Source organism: Petaurus breviceps, unplaced genomic scaffold (genome assembly GCF_028583685.1).
Source record: "Petaurus breviceps papuanus isolate PSGF00001 unplaced genomic scaffold, PetGlider_PUasm1.0 91041, whole genome shotgun sequence".
NCBI lineage: Eukaryota > Metazoa > Chordata > Mammalia > Diprotodontia > Petauridae > Petaurus > Petaurus breviceps.
The window spans coordinates 24,322,870-24,338,410 of record NW_027187400.1 but is presented as its reverse complement, the minus strand read 5'-3'; the positions used below and the strand labels follow the sequence as shown (position 1 = coordinate 24,338,410).

Sequence of the window (15,541 nt, the reverse complement as noted above, 5' to 3'; positions counted from 1 at the left end):
TTTTGGATGTCTGGGCTCATAACTTGGTAATTAGTTTTTGTCCTGCTAGTGTAGTGCTTGATGAACTTGGTCAGCGAATCAACCAGCAAATGTTTGTCAAGTGTCTATGGCTTGTCAGACCTCTTGCTGGGTTCCAGGCAGTCAAAAACAAGTGAGACACTCTTGCAAGAGCCCCTTTATGTTGTTACAAAATGTTGACATTAGAAGAGGCCTCTCAGAGGTCACCCATTCCCAAAAAGCGTTAATCTCAATTTGTAACCATCAAGGAAGCCATACTACTTTTAAACAGTCTAATTGTTGGAAAAATTTTCATTTAAAGTGAATTCTGTCTCTTTCCAACTTCTACCTCCTTTCTAGTTTTACATTCTAAGGGTAAGCAGAACAATATCATGATACTTGAAACTGCAGAGTCAGGAGGTACTGGGTTCCAATGAAGCTTCTGGTGAATCCTGGCTCTGTGATTGGTCAGGTATATGGGTTGGATTCAGTGGCTGATGGGGCGTTCATTCCAACTGTCTGATTCAAGGATTTTGTGAACCTGCAGAACTGGGAGATCCATGTGCCAATGAAATCACCCATCTGGACCCCAAATTAGAAGATGTGTCCAAGTTGTATTTATGTGCTGTGTATTCTCTTTATCTAATCAGTGTGTGCAGTATATTTATGCTGAAGCTCTAGAATGTGGGGTAAAAATTGTGTTGTGTTAAATGATTCTAGGGGTTTATAGTTGTGTCTTGTTTTTTTGTTTGACTTGTTTGTTTCTAAATTGTTGGTCAGGAAGGCAGACACAAATTATAATGTTACTTATAGGAATATGCTTTGTTTTCAGTTTTGACACTGCTATGCAACACAATTTTTAGGCACATATTTGGTGTAATGATCCTCAGATTGACCTTTTAAAATTCATTTGTCTTCAGATATTACAACTTTTATGTTTTTTCTCATTTGTGGATTGTGTGCAGGGAGCTTTTGGAAGAAAGAGATTGCTCTGAAGGCATTATCATTGTGTTTGTTAATGAAAGGTTAAAAACATTTTCTTAGAAAAGTTAATCTAAAGTTACACCATTACCATGCTGATAGACTAATTATAGTTGTCTACGAATTTTTTAGTATTAGTTTGCCAACAACAGTTTAATTGCCCCATTGGGAATTTGAGATAACAGATAAACAAATTTGTTCCCCAAAATAAAAGGGCCTTTAAATATAAAGCCTGTTGTGATTGTCTTCTTCATTGTCTAGGTTTCTATAATCAAAGCATTATCTGGCTATGTCTTATAGTGGAGTATCAGATGAAGTGTGTGTTAGAAAGAGAAAGAATTATACAAATTGCTATATAGTACATTCTGATCCTTGACTGCATGTTTAAGTGGTGTCACTTTGCGTGGGAAGAAAGAACTGCAACAAAGAAAAAAATAATGGTAATTGGGTAATAAAGAGTTAGTGGTATAGATAGGACAAAAAAAGCTATTGTGCATTGTTTGTTGTTAATAGAATGATCAAATGATAGTGCCAAAACGGTTTAATTTAGTTTGGCCTCCTCATTTTACAAATGAAGAAACTGAGGTCCATAGAGGGAGAATGACCTGACCAGGGTCACACAGATACTGGCAGAACCAGAACTTGAATTCATGTGTCCTGACTCTTACCTAGTCCAATACTTTTTGTACTGGATCATGTTGTCTTGATTGCCATTGGGGAGTTGAGAGAATTATTAATACTGAGTGTGTTCAGGTATATAAAATCCTAGCTTCAAAAAAATGATGACCATTTAATCTCTATTTCCTCAATAACATAAATTATTAAATAAGTGTTAACAATTACATTAGTTGCTAGCAGAAACCACATGATTATCTCAATAGATGCAGAAAAAGGCTTTTGACAAAATACAACATCCATTCCTATTAAAAACACTACAAAGTATAGGAATAAATGGAGCCTTCCTTAAAATAATAGGTAGCATCTATTTAAAACCATCAGCAAATATTATATGTAATGGGGATAAGCTAGAAGCATTTCCAATAAGATCAGGTATGAAACAAGGGTGTCCACTATCACCCCTCTTATTCAGTCTGGTACTAGAAATGTTAGTAGTAGCAATTAGAGAAGAAAAAGAAATCAAAGGAATCAAATTAGGCAAAGAAGAGACCAAGCTATCACTCTTTGCAGATGATATGATGATATACTTAGAGAATCAAGTAAAAAACTACTTGAGACAATAAATAAATTTGGCAAAGTTGCAGGATATAAAATAAACCCACATAAATCCTCGGCATTCCTATATATTTCCAATGAAATTCAACAGCAAGAGATAGAAAGAGAAATCCCATTTAAAGTTACTGTAGACATTATAAAATATTTGGGAATCTACCTGCCAAAACAAACCCAGGACCTATATGGCCACAACTACAAAACACTTTTCACACAAATAAAGTTAGATCTAACTAATTGGAAAAATATCAATTGCTCGTGGCTGGGTCGAGCTAATATGATAAAAATGACAATTTTACCTAAATTAAATTATATGCTTAGTACCATACCAATCAGTCTACCAAAAAACTACTTTATGGAGCTAGAAAAAATAGTAACAAAATTCATTTGGAAGAATAAACAGTCCAGAATTTCAAGAGAATTAATGAAAAGAAATGCTAGGGAAGGTGGATTAGCTATACCAGATTTCAATTTGTATTGTAAAGCAGCAGTCATCAAAACTGCTTGGTATTGGCTGAGGAATAGAGTAGTAGATCAGTGGAATAGATTAGGCACACGAGATTCAGCAGTCAATGACTGTAGTAATCTATTGTTTGATAAATCCAAAGACCCTAGTTTTTGGGATAAGAATTCACTATTTGAAAAATATTGCTGGGAAAACTGGAATATAGTATGGCATAAACTGGGCATAGACCATTACCTAACACCATATACCAAAATCAAATCTAAATGGGTGCATGATCTAGGTATAAAGGTTGATACTGTAAGCAATCTCAGAAAACAAGGAATAGTTTGCCTGTCAGATTTGTAGAGAGGGAAAGACTTTGTGACTAAACAAGAATTAGAGAGCATTATAAAATACAAAATGGATAATTTTGATTACATTCAATTGAAAAGCTTCTGTACAAACAAAGCCAATGTAACCAAGATTAAGAGGGAGGTGGGAAATTGGGAAAGAATTTTTACAACCTATGTCTCTGATAAAGGACTCATTTCTAAAATATACAGAGAATTGAGCCAAATCTATAAGAATACAAGTCATTCCCCAATTGATAAATGGTCAAAGGATATGAACAGACAGTTTTCAGAGAAAGAAATTAAAGATATCTATAAGCACCTGAAGAAATGCTCTAAATCACTATTGATTAGAGAAATGCAAATCAAAACAACTCTGAGGTACCACATCTCACCAGATTGGCTAAGATGGCAAAACAGGAAAATGACAAATGCTGGAGAGGATGTGGACATATTGGAACAGTAATGCATTTCTGGTGGAGTTGTGAACTGATCCAACCGTTCTGGAAAGCAATCTGAAATTATGCCCAAAGGGCTATGAATAATTTCATACCCTTTGTCCCAACAATACCACTTCTAGAGTTGTATCCCAAAGAGATCAAAGAAGTGGGGAAAAGACCCATATGTACAAAAATATTTATAGCAGCTCTTTTTGTGGTAGCAAAGAATTGGAAATTAAGGGGGTGCCCATCAATTGGGGAATGGCTGAACAAGTTGTGGTATATGTATGTTATGGAATACTATTGTGCAATAAGAAATGAGGAGCAGATGAACTTTATATTTACATGGAGAGGCTTATACAAACTGATGCTGAGTGAGAAGAGTAGAGCCAGGAGGAATTGGTACAAAATTACAGACACAACGTATGTGTGATGACCAACTTTGATAAACTGGATTCTTCTCAGCAATCCAGAGACATAAGTCAAACCCAAAAGACTCATGATGGAGAGAGATGTTTACATCCAGAGAAAGAATTGTGATTGAACCCAGATTGAAGCAAACTACCTGCCCTTTTTTGTCTTCTTGTTTGGTTTTGTTTCCTCTTTCCCATTCTTCATTCCATCTGTTACAATCCTTCTTTATAACCTGACTAATGCCTAATGTGAAAGTATTTGCAGATACTATACTTGATTGTATGCTGCCATGGGGGGGGGGAGAGAAAATTTGAAACTCAAGGAGTTGTGGTAATGAATCTTGTAAAGTAAAAGTAAACAAATTAATAAAGTCCACTATGAACTGCAAGAAAAAAACCCAAACCAATTACATTACCTGCATTGTTGGTGGAGTTGTGAAGTGATCCAACCATTCTGGAGAGCAATCTGGAACTATGCCCAAAGGGCTATAAATAAGTGCATACCCTTTGACCTAGCAATACCACTTCTAGGGTTGTATCCCAAAGAGATCATAGAAGGAGGAGGAGGACCCTACAAAAATATTTATAGCAGCTCTTTTTGTGGTGGCAAAGAATTGGAAATCAGGGGGATGCCCATCAATTGGGGAATGGATGAACAAGTTCTGGTATATGAATGTAATGGAATACTATCGTGCTGTAAGAAATGAGGAGCAGACGGACTTCATAATAACCTGGAGAGACTTATATAAACTGATGTTGAGCAAGAAGAGCAGAACTAGGAGAACTTTGTACACAATTACAGACACAACATATGTGTAACAACTAGCCTTGATAGACTAGACTCCTCTTAGCAATGTAAAGTTATAAGACAACTCCAAAAGACTCATGATGGAAGGAGATGTCCATATCCAGAGAAAGAGCTACAGAGTCTGCAGATTGAATGCAGATTGAAGCAACCTATCTGCTCTCTTTCTTTTTCTTGTTTTGTTTTGTTTCCTCTTTCCCATTGTTCATTCCACTTTGTAACACTATGAACCTCTCACCTCCATGAAGGGGTGAGTTGGGTATTTCGCCTCTCTCTCCATCTGGATCCTGCTTAATCTTTATAATTTTGTCACATTCACTTTTTGTACTTCCATTTTTGTGTTGTTGTGATAGAGGGAGCCACTACAGATCATTGAGGAGTCGAATTAACATAATGAAAATAATGCTTGAGGAATAGAACTCTATCAGCTTTGTGTAGAAATAGGAGGAAGCTGGCTGCAGAAGAATAGGGACTCCATTGTACAGATAAATTCAGAACCTTTTGAAGTCATTTAGGCATGAGCTGATGTGGGCCTGCAACATTTGGAGTTCTGGAAATGAAAAGGAATAAATATTGCAGGGAGAAAGCAGAAGGATTTGGTGATGAATTGACTCTTAAATGAAAGGGAGACGGAGAAGCAAAAAAAAGGGGGGACTTTATGCTTGGAAATTTTAAAAGTAGTCATGGTAGTGACACTAGTGTTTCATAATAGTGTCCTCACTTTTATCCTTAATGTTTTTCTAGAAAAAATACAGATTATTTTCATATAATTTGGCAAAGGGGAAAAGAAGTGAGGCATTATTAGTCTTGTATTTTCAGTGAATGAGTGGAGGAGGAAAATGAGATGTGACAAGTAACTATATATGGCTCCCAGTAGGAAGATTGTGAAGGACCTGTTTGGCAGGGAAAATGAATTCCTGACTACTTCAGTTTTGGGGGTTAGTACATCTAGTTGGAGATAGCTTATGTGAATTTTGGTGAACATTTCTATATTAGTCATGTTGTGAAAGGAGAAACAGAACAAAAGGAAAAAACTACCCAAAAAAAGTATGCTTTGATCTGTATTCTAATCAGTTCTTTCTTTGGATGTGGATGGCATTTTCCATCATGAGTCTTTTGGAATTGTCTTAGATCTTTTTATTGCTGAGAAGAGCTAAGTCAATCATAGTTGATCATCATACAGTGTTGCTGTTACTGTGTACAATGTTTTTCTAGTTCTGCTTACTTCACTCAGTATCATTTCATGGCTTTCCAGATTTTTCTGAAATCTTCCTGTTCATCATTTCTTATGAAACAATAGTATTTCTTTATATTCACATAGCACAACTTGTTTAGTCATCCCCAATTGATGGGCATTCCCTCAATTTTCAATTCTTTGCCACCACAAAAAAAACTGCTATAAATATTTATGTATTCGTAGGTCCTTTTCCCTTTTTTATGATCTCTTTGGGACACAGACTTAGAATTGCTAGATCAAAGGGTATAGCTGGCATAACTTTTCAGTGATATGGAAATGTTGTAAATATTGTTGTAAATATCTCTCTGCCCTTTTTTACACTTTGGCTGTCTACTATTTTAAATATTTGAGTGCCAGTATTTTGATATTTATACTGAAGCTACTGTCCTTCACGATTTTGGGTCACTTGGTAGGGGTATTTTTAATGAGAGACATATCCCCTTCTCCTTTTTTCCTCCTTAACTTCTGAGTATTAGAAAAGGACATGGTAGACAGAGTCACCAGGTTGAATTGATTAAATTGAATGGGCATAGTACTAGTCATTTTACATTTCTATGAATCATTGTGTTACTCAGAAAAATGATATATGCATTCGTGTATTTTTTTTTTTGAGGAATGAGCCTAATTTTTACTGTCTTTTTATGGCTTCCATTCTTGCCATGGCTGAGTTGAGATGCTAAAAATGAGACTTTGGCTTATCATAAAGAATAAGGGTTGTGTTTTATATCTTGCAGTTTTGCTAAATTGTCAAACTGTGAACTATTCCATTCTGGAGAATATTTTGGAACCATACCGAAAGGGTGTACTCCTAGACACAGCAATAGCACTATTAGGTCTACACCCCAAAGAAATCAAAGAAAAGGTGAAAGAACCTATTTGTACAAAAATATTTAGCAACTTTCTGTGGTGCCAAAGAGTTGAAAATTGAGGAGATGTACATCAACTGGGGAATAGCTGAACTTGCAATAAATTATTTTGATGAAATACTGTTGTGCTCTAAGAAATGAAGAGCAGGATGTTTTCAGGAAAGCTTGGGAAGACTTAAAAGCAAAGTGAAGTCAGCAGAACCAGCAAGACATTGTACACAGTAACAGCAATATTGGAACAGTGATCACCTGTGAAAGACTTAGCTATTCTGATCAAGACGATGATCCAAGATAATTATAGGGGACCCATGACAATAAATGCTGTTTATCTCCAGAGAGTTGATGAACTCTGAGTGAAGATTGAAGCATACTTTTTTTTTAACTTTATTTTTCTTAGGGTTTTTTGTATGTTTTCTTTTGTAACATGGCTAATATGGAAATGTGCTTTGTATAACTTCACGTGTATAATTGATATCATACCGTTTGCCTTGTTAAGCAATGGGGAAGAAACAGGAAGGAGGGAGAGAATTTAGAGTTCAAAAATTTTTTAAATGAATATTAAAAATTGTTTTATGTGTAGTTAGTAAATATTTAATGAAATAAATATCAATATATTTTTAAAAAGAGTAAATGCCTAGTTATTTTGCAGAATCCTTTGGTGCATATGTTTTTAATTTCTCAAGGGGTAATTTTCTGTACATAGCATCCAGGTCTTAAATGCACCTAATCAGTGCTCAGTATATACTTGCAGTATATCTATATGGTTTGTGGCCAAAGACAGCTTCAAAATATAATGTAGCCTAAGTTTCAGAGAGCTGACAAAAATAGGACTTTGAATACAGTTTTCTTTGTGAAATCCTAAACTGCATGAACAATAATTCAAATGCTATTTGTAATGTTAGATGATTTTATAGTCTTTTCCCTTTGGCTGGAAGCATATTTCATTGCTTAGGTTCCTTTTTTATGAGTATGTTTTGTTGCTATCTAGATCAAGTGTCACATGACTGTAATGTGAGTTATAGTAATCCTCCATTCTGCATATATGTCAGCATTTGAGGTTGGAATGTTAGATCTGGCAATACCATACGCCGTGGAATCAAGCAGAAGTACAGTAGCAACTGTTGCTATTTGTGTCCTAAGCAGCTGCTTATGGTAGACTTTTTTTTTCCATCTCCATCTCTGATAGACTTGGATTGTGGCCCTGACTTAGAGACACAGCATTTGGTTGAGGTTTAATACATGATTCCATGTTTTAAAGGATTCTTCTCCATATACAATATGGGGATCTGAAACTTTGTATGCACAAAAAAAAAGAAAAAAATGCATTAGCATTCTTGTATTATCTGTAAAGAAAAATATGACTAATTTACATTAGGAATTACTTTGGGTAATGGAAGCTCATTGAGTCAAAAGAAGAATTTTCCCTTCTGTTTATAACATGTAAAGACAGTTAACTATTTACAACGAACTATATTTCTGTAGTTCTTTGGGGGAGATGGAGGGTTTGAAGCCTTTAGGAGCATCAGTGGCTGTGAACTTCAGCCATATATCAAGGACAGTTTCCAAAAGTGAATACCTTTCTGAAATAAATGAAAAGAGCGGTGATAATTATTTTTAATTTTTGTTAGATGGTAGCCTTAGACCTGTTTTTATAATTTTAGTGTATTAATTTCTGACCTAAAAGTTTCAGGCCCTAGGAAGTTTATAGTTTCATCCTTGAAATAGTAACATGTCTCATTTCCAATTTTCTGATACTGGCTTTTGTGAGGAGGCCAACTTCTATAATATATACATGTTTGGGTTTTTTTTCTCATGTTCCATACATTAACAAATACATAAAAATGTGTTTATTTTTCCTGAGCTAGAAGCCCTATCAAAATTCACTGGTATGGTTGTATTGATCTAATTTTACTTTGTATGTAATACAGTATTACAGGATGGCCATCTTTTCAGTCTGGTACTGAGGATATGTTTTAACCAAAGAGTTTTAGTGACTGAATGATGTAAGATTTTTTTTAACCCACATTTTTTTCTTCTTTAGGTATTGTCAATCCAAAGAACCCAAAGGAAGCACCGAAGTCCTTCAGCTTTGACTACTCCTACTGGTCTCACACCTCGGTGAGTGGCCTTATGCCCCAGAATCCTGGCAAAAGCCTTTGAATTCCTCTGCTAGATCTCCTTAAGTTTACATTTAACTTTTTTTCCACATTTTTTGTCCTCATCCCACTGCCTTCTTGCTTTGGAGATATCTCTAGTTAACTTTCCATATTTTTTATTTGTAAGCTGTTATGTCAAGGATTTTGTTAGTAGTTACATTTGGATCAGCAACTTGTAAAGATTTGAAATACAATAAAATATATTGTGTATTAAAAGGATAACAATCATAAGTTGTCTCTAAGGCCTTTCAGGATCTTACTTGCAGTATCTCAGAACTATCATTCATTTAAGAAATATTGAATGTCTATTATATACAGGTGCCAAGTGCTCTTGGGGTATAAAGAACATCATAATTTTACACATAGGTAAATGGAAATGCTCATTAACAGAATGTTAAGCAACAGTTTGTTCTATTTGTCAATGGAATTTTAAGGGAAAATAAGGAGATGATGAATACCAATAGCCAAGCCTAAAGTTACCCTTTTGTTCCAGTGGAGCCTTTCAAGTTCTTACATTTTAAAAGAACCCAGTTGAGGAGCAGGAGTGTAACTTTAACTGGTGAAATTGCAGACCACGTTTGAAGTTTTATTGACTGGAAAAAAGTTTGGGCTTAGAGATCTAGACTAAATCAAAGTAGTAGTGTTAGCACATCAGGTGTGAAACCTTACTGACTTCCAAGAATCATTCTTAAGCCACTTTGAGCTGGCTTTTCAGCACTAAATTCTCTTGTATTTAAGTTTTTTGTTTGTGGTGGTGATGGTGATGATTAAAAAGTTTCATTTTCTAGGTTTGGTTGACAAGGCCCATTTGCCAGAGTGAGTTGTCTGAAAGGGTTTTAGAAACATTTGTCACTGATAGTTACTTAACAAGGGATACTCACATGCCAGTCAGTACATATTCTTGTAAAGTTCAAAGAAATGTCTTTGTATATGGCATTAATTTCTAATCTTTCCTTTCCTAACAGTTTAAAACTTTACTGTTCATGCTTTGATTTTGTGACAGAATTTAGGGCTGTAGTAAATTAAAATTAATTCTCTTGAATAGCTTCACAGAAATGTTTACATGTTAAACTGAATTTTCAAAAAGCCACAGATTGAGTAAAAAAAGTGTTAGTGGCAGAAGGAAGCAGTTTATTTAGTCTAAACCCTGTATTTTATGAGGAAATTTAGACATAACTTGCTGCATGAGATTTATCACTAGACATATTAGTGCTTTGGTTGGGTGCCTAATCCAGTTCTTTTCCTTGTCGAGATTTAATAGAAAAAAGAGGAAAGAATGTGTAGCAGATACTACCTTGAAGTTCATGGAGTACTCTTTGGGTTCCCACTGCTAAAACTTTAGTTCTTGGGCCTTCAAGGGTGAGCTTCACTCAGTAGTCAGTTAGTAAACTCAATCACAGGAAGGGCATTTACTGAAATGGTGTAGCAAGAACAATAGTTAGAAAACATCCTCCTCGGCATCTGGGGATAAGAGGAGCAAATATACCCACTGTTTTGTGGGAATGATTAGTACAGATGTGAGAGTGAGAGAGTACACGTGGTCAATGCACATCATACCTCTGGTAAGGCAGGGCCTTAATTTTCTTTCTCTCTTCATGGAGACCTCTCTGCAGATTGACACTCAATTGCCAGGGCCTAGGATTCTGTTTTGTTTTGAAATTTATTTACTGTTAGTTTGCAGCATTCAGTTCTACAAGTTTTTGAGTTCCAAATTTTCTCTCCCCCACCTCCCCCCCACTATGGCGGCATGCAATCCAATATAAGTTCTATATATACCTTCACATTAAACATTGGTCAAGTTATAAAGAAGAAGTCTAACTAGTGGAATGAATAACGAAGAAGAAACAGAACAAAATGAAAAAGAGAGCAAGTAGTTTGCTTCAGTCTGCATTTAGATTCTGTGATTCTTTCTCTGGATGTGGACAGCCCTTTCCATCATGAGTCCTTTGGAGTTGTCTTATAGCCTTGCATTGCTGAGAGGAGCCCAGTCTATCAAAGTCAGTCATCACAGATACGATGTGTCTGTAATTGTGTCCAGTGTTCTCTTGGCTCTGCTCCCCTCACTCAGCATCAGTTCATATAAGTCTCTCCAGGTTATGAAGTCTGTCTGCTCCTCATTTTTTATAGCACAATAGAATTCCATTGCATTCAATATATCACAACTTGTTCAGTCATTCCCCAATTGAAGGATATCTCCTTGATTTCCAACTCTTTACCACCAAAAAAAGATCTGCTATAGATATTTTTGTACATACAGGTCCTTTAGCCTCTCGTAAGATCTCTTTGGGATACAAGCCCTGGAAGTGGTATTGTTGGGTCAAAGGGTATGCACATTTTTATAGCCCTTTGGACATAGTTCCAGATTGTTCTCCAGAATGGTTGGATCAAGGGCCTAGGATTCTTGAAGCTGCTTCCAGCTTCAACTTGAGTGACTTTCTCTCCTTGTCTCTGCCTTTCTGGAAATTGTGTACCTACACTCCCTCAGCTGTGCCTTAAACTCTGGAACTGGTTATACCCTTGAGCCATTGGATTGTTTTTTAAGGGCCCATTAAAGTGCAAACAATTATTTCCTGGCCAGTGACATTGGAGCTTCCAGTTCAGCCAAGGAGAAATTTGTCTCCATTTTGTGAGGAGATAACCAGACTTTCTCCTTATTTTCAGTTCTTTTCTGTGACTACTTCATTGAAGGTGGAGGGGTTGTACAAGAATCATTTAGTCAAAGACTAGCTAGCTGCACTACGCACTTAAGAAAGAATAATAATAATAAAACATCCTTTATTTTATCTTTTTAACCTTTGTAGCCTGAAGATCCCTGTTTTGCATCTCAGAACCGGGTGTACAATGACATTGGAAAAGAAATGCTCTTACATGCCTTTGAAGGTTACAACGTTTGTATTTTTGCCTATGGACAGACAGGTGCTGGAAAATCCTATACGATGATGGGCAAACAGGAAGAAAGTCAGGCAGGCATCATTCCACAGGTAAAATCAAATCCCATGAGAAAATTGGTTTGCGGTTTTATGACCTTATTTTTTTCCTAGGATTGCTAATTATATTGTTAGCTATTTTTAGTTATGTATTACTAACCTTGTAAAGTGAACTTTTCCATTGTGATAATAAGTAAATGATCTTTGTCCTTATCTTTCCCTCGCTAGCGTAAATCACTTGTAGAATTAAAGACAAGTCTACTGCACAATGTACTTATTAGTTCCTTTGTTCTTTTGTATGATTGGTGTTTTGAATTTAGAATTGAAGGTAATTAGGAGGGGATGATGAAGAAGAAAATATTATTAAATTGAAAGACCATTGTCTCAGACTAGGAGAGAACCTTGTCAAGAAGATTTCTGGCCAAAAGAGATGAAACTTTGGAGAACAGCAGACAAACTATGGTTTATTAGTCATCAGAAGATGGGGGGTACGGGAGGATTCAACAAGTATCTCCCATTGTAATCATCGCAGTCAGTGACCTAATTTTTTTATTCTACATGTTTCACACTTGTATTTGATAGTTTTAGTCTGACCTAATAATATTTGACTGTTGTGTGTGTGTGTGTATGTAGAGATTTCTATTTTTTGAAGTGCTTTTGACAAATTTAATAAGTATTTATTAAAATGTAAAGCACTCTAATATGTAAAGCACTGTAATACATACTCAGCTTCTCTACTTAAGGAGCTTATACCTTAGGAGATTAGACCCATCCACAGATGACTGTAATACAAAATGCAATTCATGAGAGATCCTTAGATGTAAGTATTATGTATAAAATGCAGAGGAGAGAAAAGTCACATCTGTTGCTTTTTTCATAAAATCTCCTTTGAATTTGCCACAGTGCTGTATTTGCAACATTTTACAAGTGAAGAAACAGAGAAACAAAAATTGTCAGAAATCCCCTAGTCAGTCAGCTAATAGAGACAGAAGCAATATCTCTTGATTTTTAGTCTTAGTTGTCTTTTTGCCCTATCCACCTATCTTAAAGCAAGGGCTAGGGGTAGTATTGGAATAATAGTGAGGGGGAAGTTGCTCTCTTAATGAGAATTGGTAGATAGAGGTCTCCCTCTGTGCAGGATGGATCTGAATAAATGAATTGTATTACCTTTTATGAGGAAGAGCAGCTGCTTCCTCGAAAATGCATCATGGTGGATTTGTAAATACATTAAAGGTACTGTCATTGCAATTGTATTGTAATTATTTGACATTTTCTAGTAATTTATTTTTTTTTAAACTAAATTTTATTTTAGACTCAAAGAAATAGAACATAAATACAGAATAGAGAAAAGAAGCAAAAACCATATCATGAACTTAAATATTGGAACTTGAACATAAAGTTAGAAAAAAAGCATGTCGTTTGCATACATAGCAGAACATGAGAGGATTCAAAATATGTAACGATAAACTTTGATTTCAACAAAGCCTGTATGATAAGTAATACTTGTTGTGTTGAGAATTGTCCATCTTTGCTTCTTTGTGAATTTTCTTTTGTTCTCCACTGTGTGATTTTTTAGTTTGTTCTTTTTTCCCCCTCCCCTCAACCTTCCTCCAAGAAGGCAATAATTAAGTTTAGTTATGTTTCTCTAGAGCTATAAATATGTACCTATTTTTAAAAGGAGAAATTGTTATATTACTAAAACAGTTAACACTTTGTAACACAGAATGTGTTGCATTGTGATACAAACTCTTCAGAAAATTTCAAGTGATTTTTAATTAGAATATTCCCTTGTACACTGGCCCTGGAGTCAGGAGGACCTGAGTTCAAATTTGGCCTCAGATGCTTAACACATCCTAGCCGTGTGACCTTGGGCAAGTCAACCCCAATTGCCCTGCCCTTCCCCCTCCAAAAAGTAAAAAAATATATATATTCCCTTGTATTTAAAAAAAATTATATTGCAAAACCTAAATCATACTTGTTCATATTTAATCCATAATGAAGAATAGCAATAGCACAGTTAATGCCATATTTATACTTTCCAGAAAGTTTAGGAAAGGGAAAAAGGAATAGCTTCTAGTTTTCTTTTTTTTATGCTTAATTCTCAGACAGTAGGAATATATCTTGAAGAAGTCCTTGATGAAGACAGAATGTTTCTTTCTTCAGTTGATGTTTTTTTACCTTAACATTGTAAAACCAATGAAAAAACTGTTTGGAAGCACTAGCCATAAAAATCATTTGGGTTCAGTAGAAGCACGACCTTCCCGCGGCTCTAGCTTCCACCTTCCCCAATCCATGTAAAAAGGGGACTCTAAACAAACTTTGGAGCTGCAGAACCCACAAAATGACACAGAGAAGCTAACCTCCAGCTGAGGACAGCCTGGCAGGCTGGCAGGAATCAGCCAGCACAGCGCTCTGGGAGCTGAGCCCAGCCCCACGCCCAGGCTTTAACTTCAGGGCAGACCTGACCAGCCGCCTGCCAGAGGGACTCCAGATCAGCAGCAGCTGTGGCCTTTTCCAGATTTATCAATACGTAGATGCGAAGGACAAGGTGAGAGGCCAGTGCAGTCTGGACTTTGGGACCCAGTAAGTGGGAGTTTGTGCCTTTTACCCCCAGGGTGAGAAACCGCTGAGACCCCAGCACAGCCAGCGCCATGTGGCGGCTTCAGCTCCTGGCCTGCATAGTGTAGGGGGACCAAGCACCAGTCTGAGGGGTCATCGCTCTTGCTTTAACCTGCTTGGATCTGGATTGCAGTCTAGGGTGGAGGTCCTGGGGTGTGTGTCCAGCTTGCCAGAGCGTGTGGAGACCTCAGAGAGGGCACCCATCTAATACCTCTGGCAGCTGAGAAAACCCCAGCGTTTGGGACGAAAACTCCCCTGTCTGGTGGCAGAGTCCTACTGTGGCAAAAAGCCCAAAAGTCAAATAATTGAGTGGCAAAATGAGCAGGCAAAGGAAACAAAGCAGACAGAAGATTCCTACATTACACTCCTATTTTGGGGACAAGAAGGAGCAAGGCATGGAACAGGAGGAAAACAGTGAAGTCAGAACTCCTGCACCAAAAGCTTCAAAGGAAAATACAAGCTGGTTACAGGCCATAGAGGACCTTAAGAAGCAGATAAGAGAAGTGGAGGAAAAATTGGGAAGAGAAATGAGAACAATGCAAGAAAATTATGAAATGAGAGTCAACAGCCTGACTGAAGAAAATAATACCTTAAAAAACAGACTGACTCAAATGGCAAAGGAGGCTCAAAAAGGCAATGAGGAGAAGAATGCCTTAAAAAGTCGAATTTGCCAGATGGAAAAAGAATCTCAAAAGCTCACTGAGGAGAATCATTGCTTCAGAATTAGATTGGAGCAAATGGAAGCTAATGACTTTATGAGAAATCAAGATGCTGTTAAACAGATCCAAACAAATGAAAGAATAGAAGGCAAATGTGAAATATCTCATGGGAAAAACCACCGACCTGGAAAATAGATCCAGGAGAGATAACTTAAAAATTATTGGACTACCTGAAAGCTATGACCAAAGTAAGAACCTAGAAAGCATCCTCCAGGAAGTTCTCAAAGAAAACTGCCCTGATGTTTTAGTACCAGAGGGCAAAATAGAGGTTGAAAGAATCCACCGATCACCTCCTGAAAAAGATCCCAAAAAGAAAACTCCTGGGAATATTATAGCCAGGTTCCAGAATTCCCAGA

At 36.5% G+C, this 15,541-nt stretch overlaps 1 protein-coding gene across 10 annotated transcripts in view; it reads left to right on the top strand.

Annotated features, from left to right (window-relative positions):
* Nucleotides 1-15,541, top strand: part of KIF1B (kinesin family member 1B) — a 204,491-nt gene that overhangs the window by 63,245 nt on the left and 125,705 nt on the right. For all 10 annotated transcript variants that reach the window (XM_069079402.1, XM_069079404.1, XM_069079405.1 and 7 more), the window contains exons 3-4: nt 8,806-8,882; nt 11,722-11,901. In XM_069079402.1, coding sequence (XP_068935503.1) covers nt 8,806-8,882; nt 11,722-11,901 — 257 coding nt within the window. The remainder of the gene's footprint in view (nt 1-8,805; nt 8,883-11,721; nt 11,902-15,541) is intronic.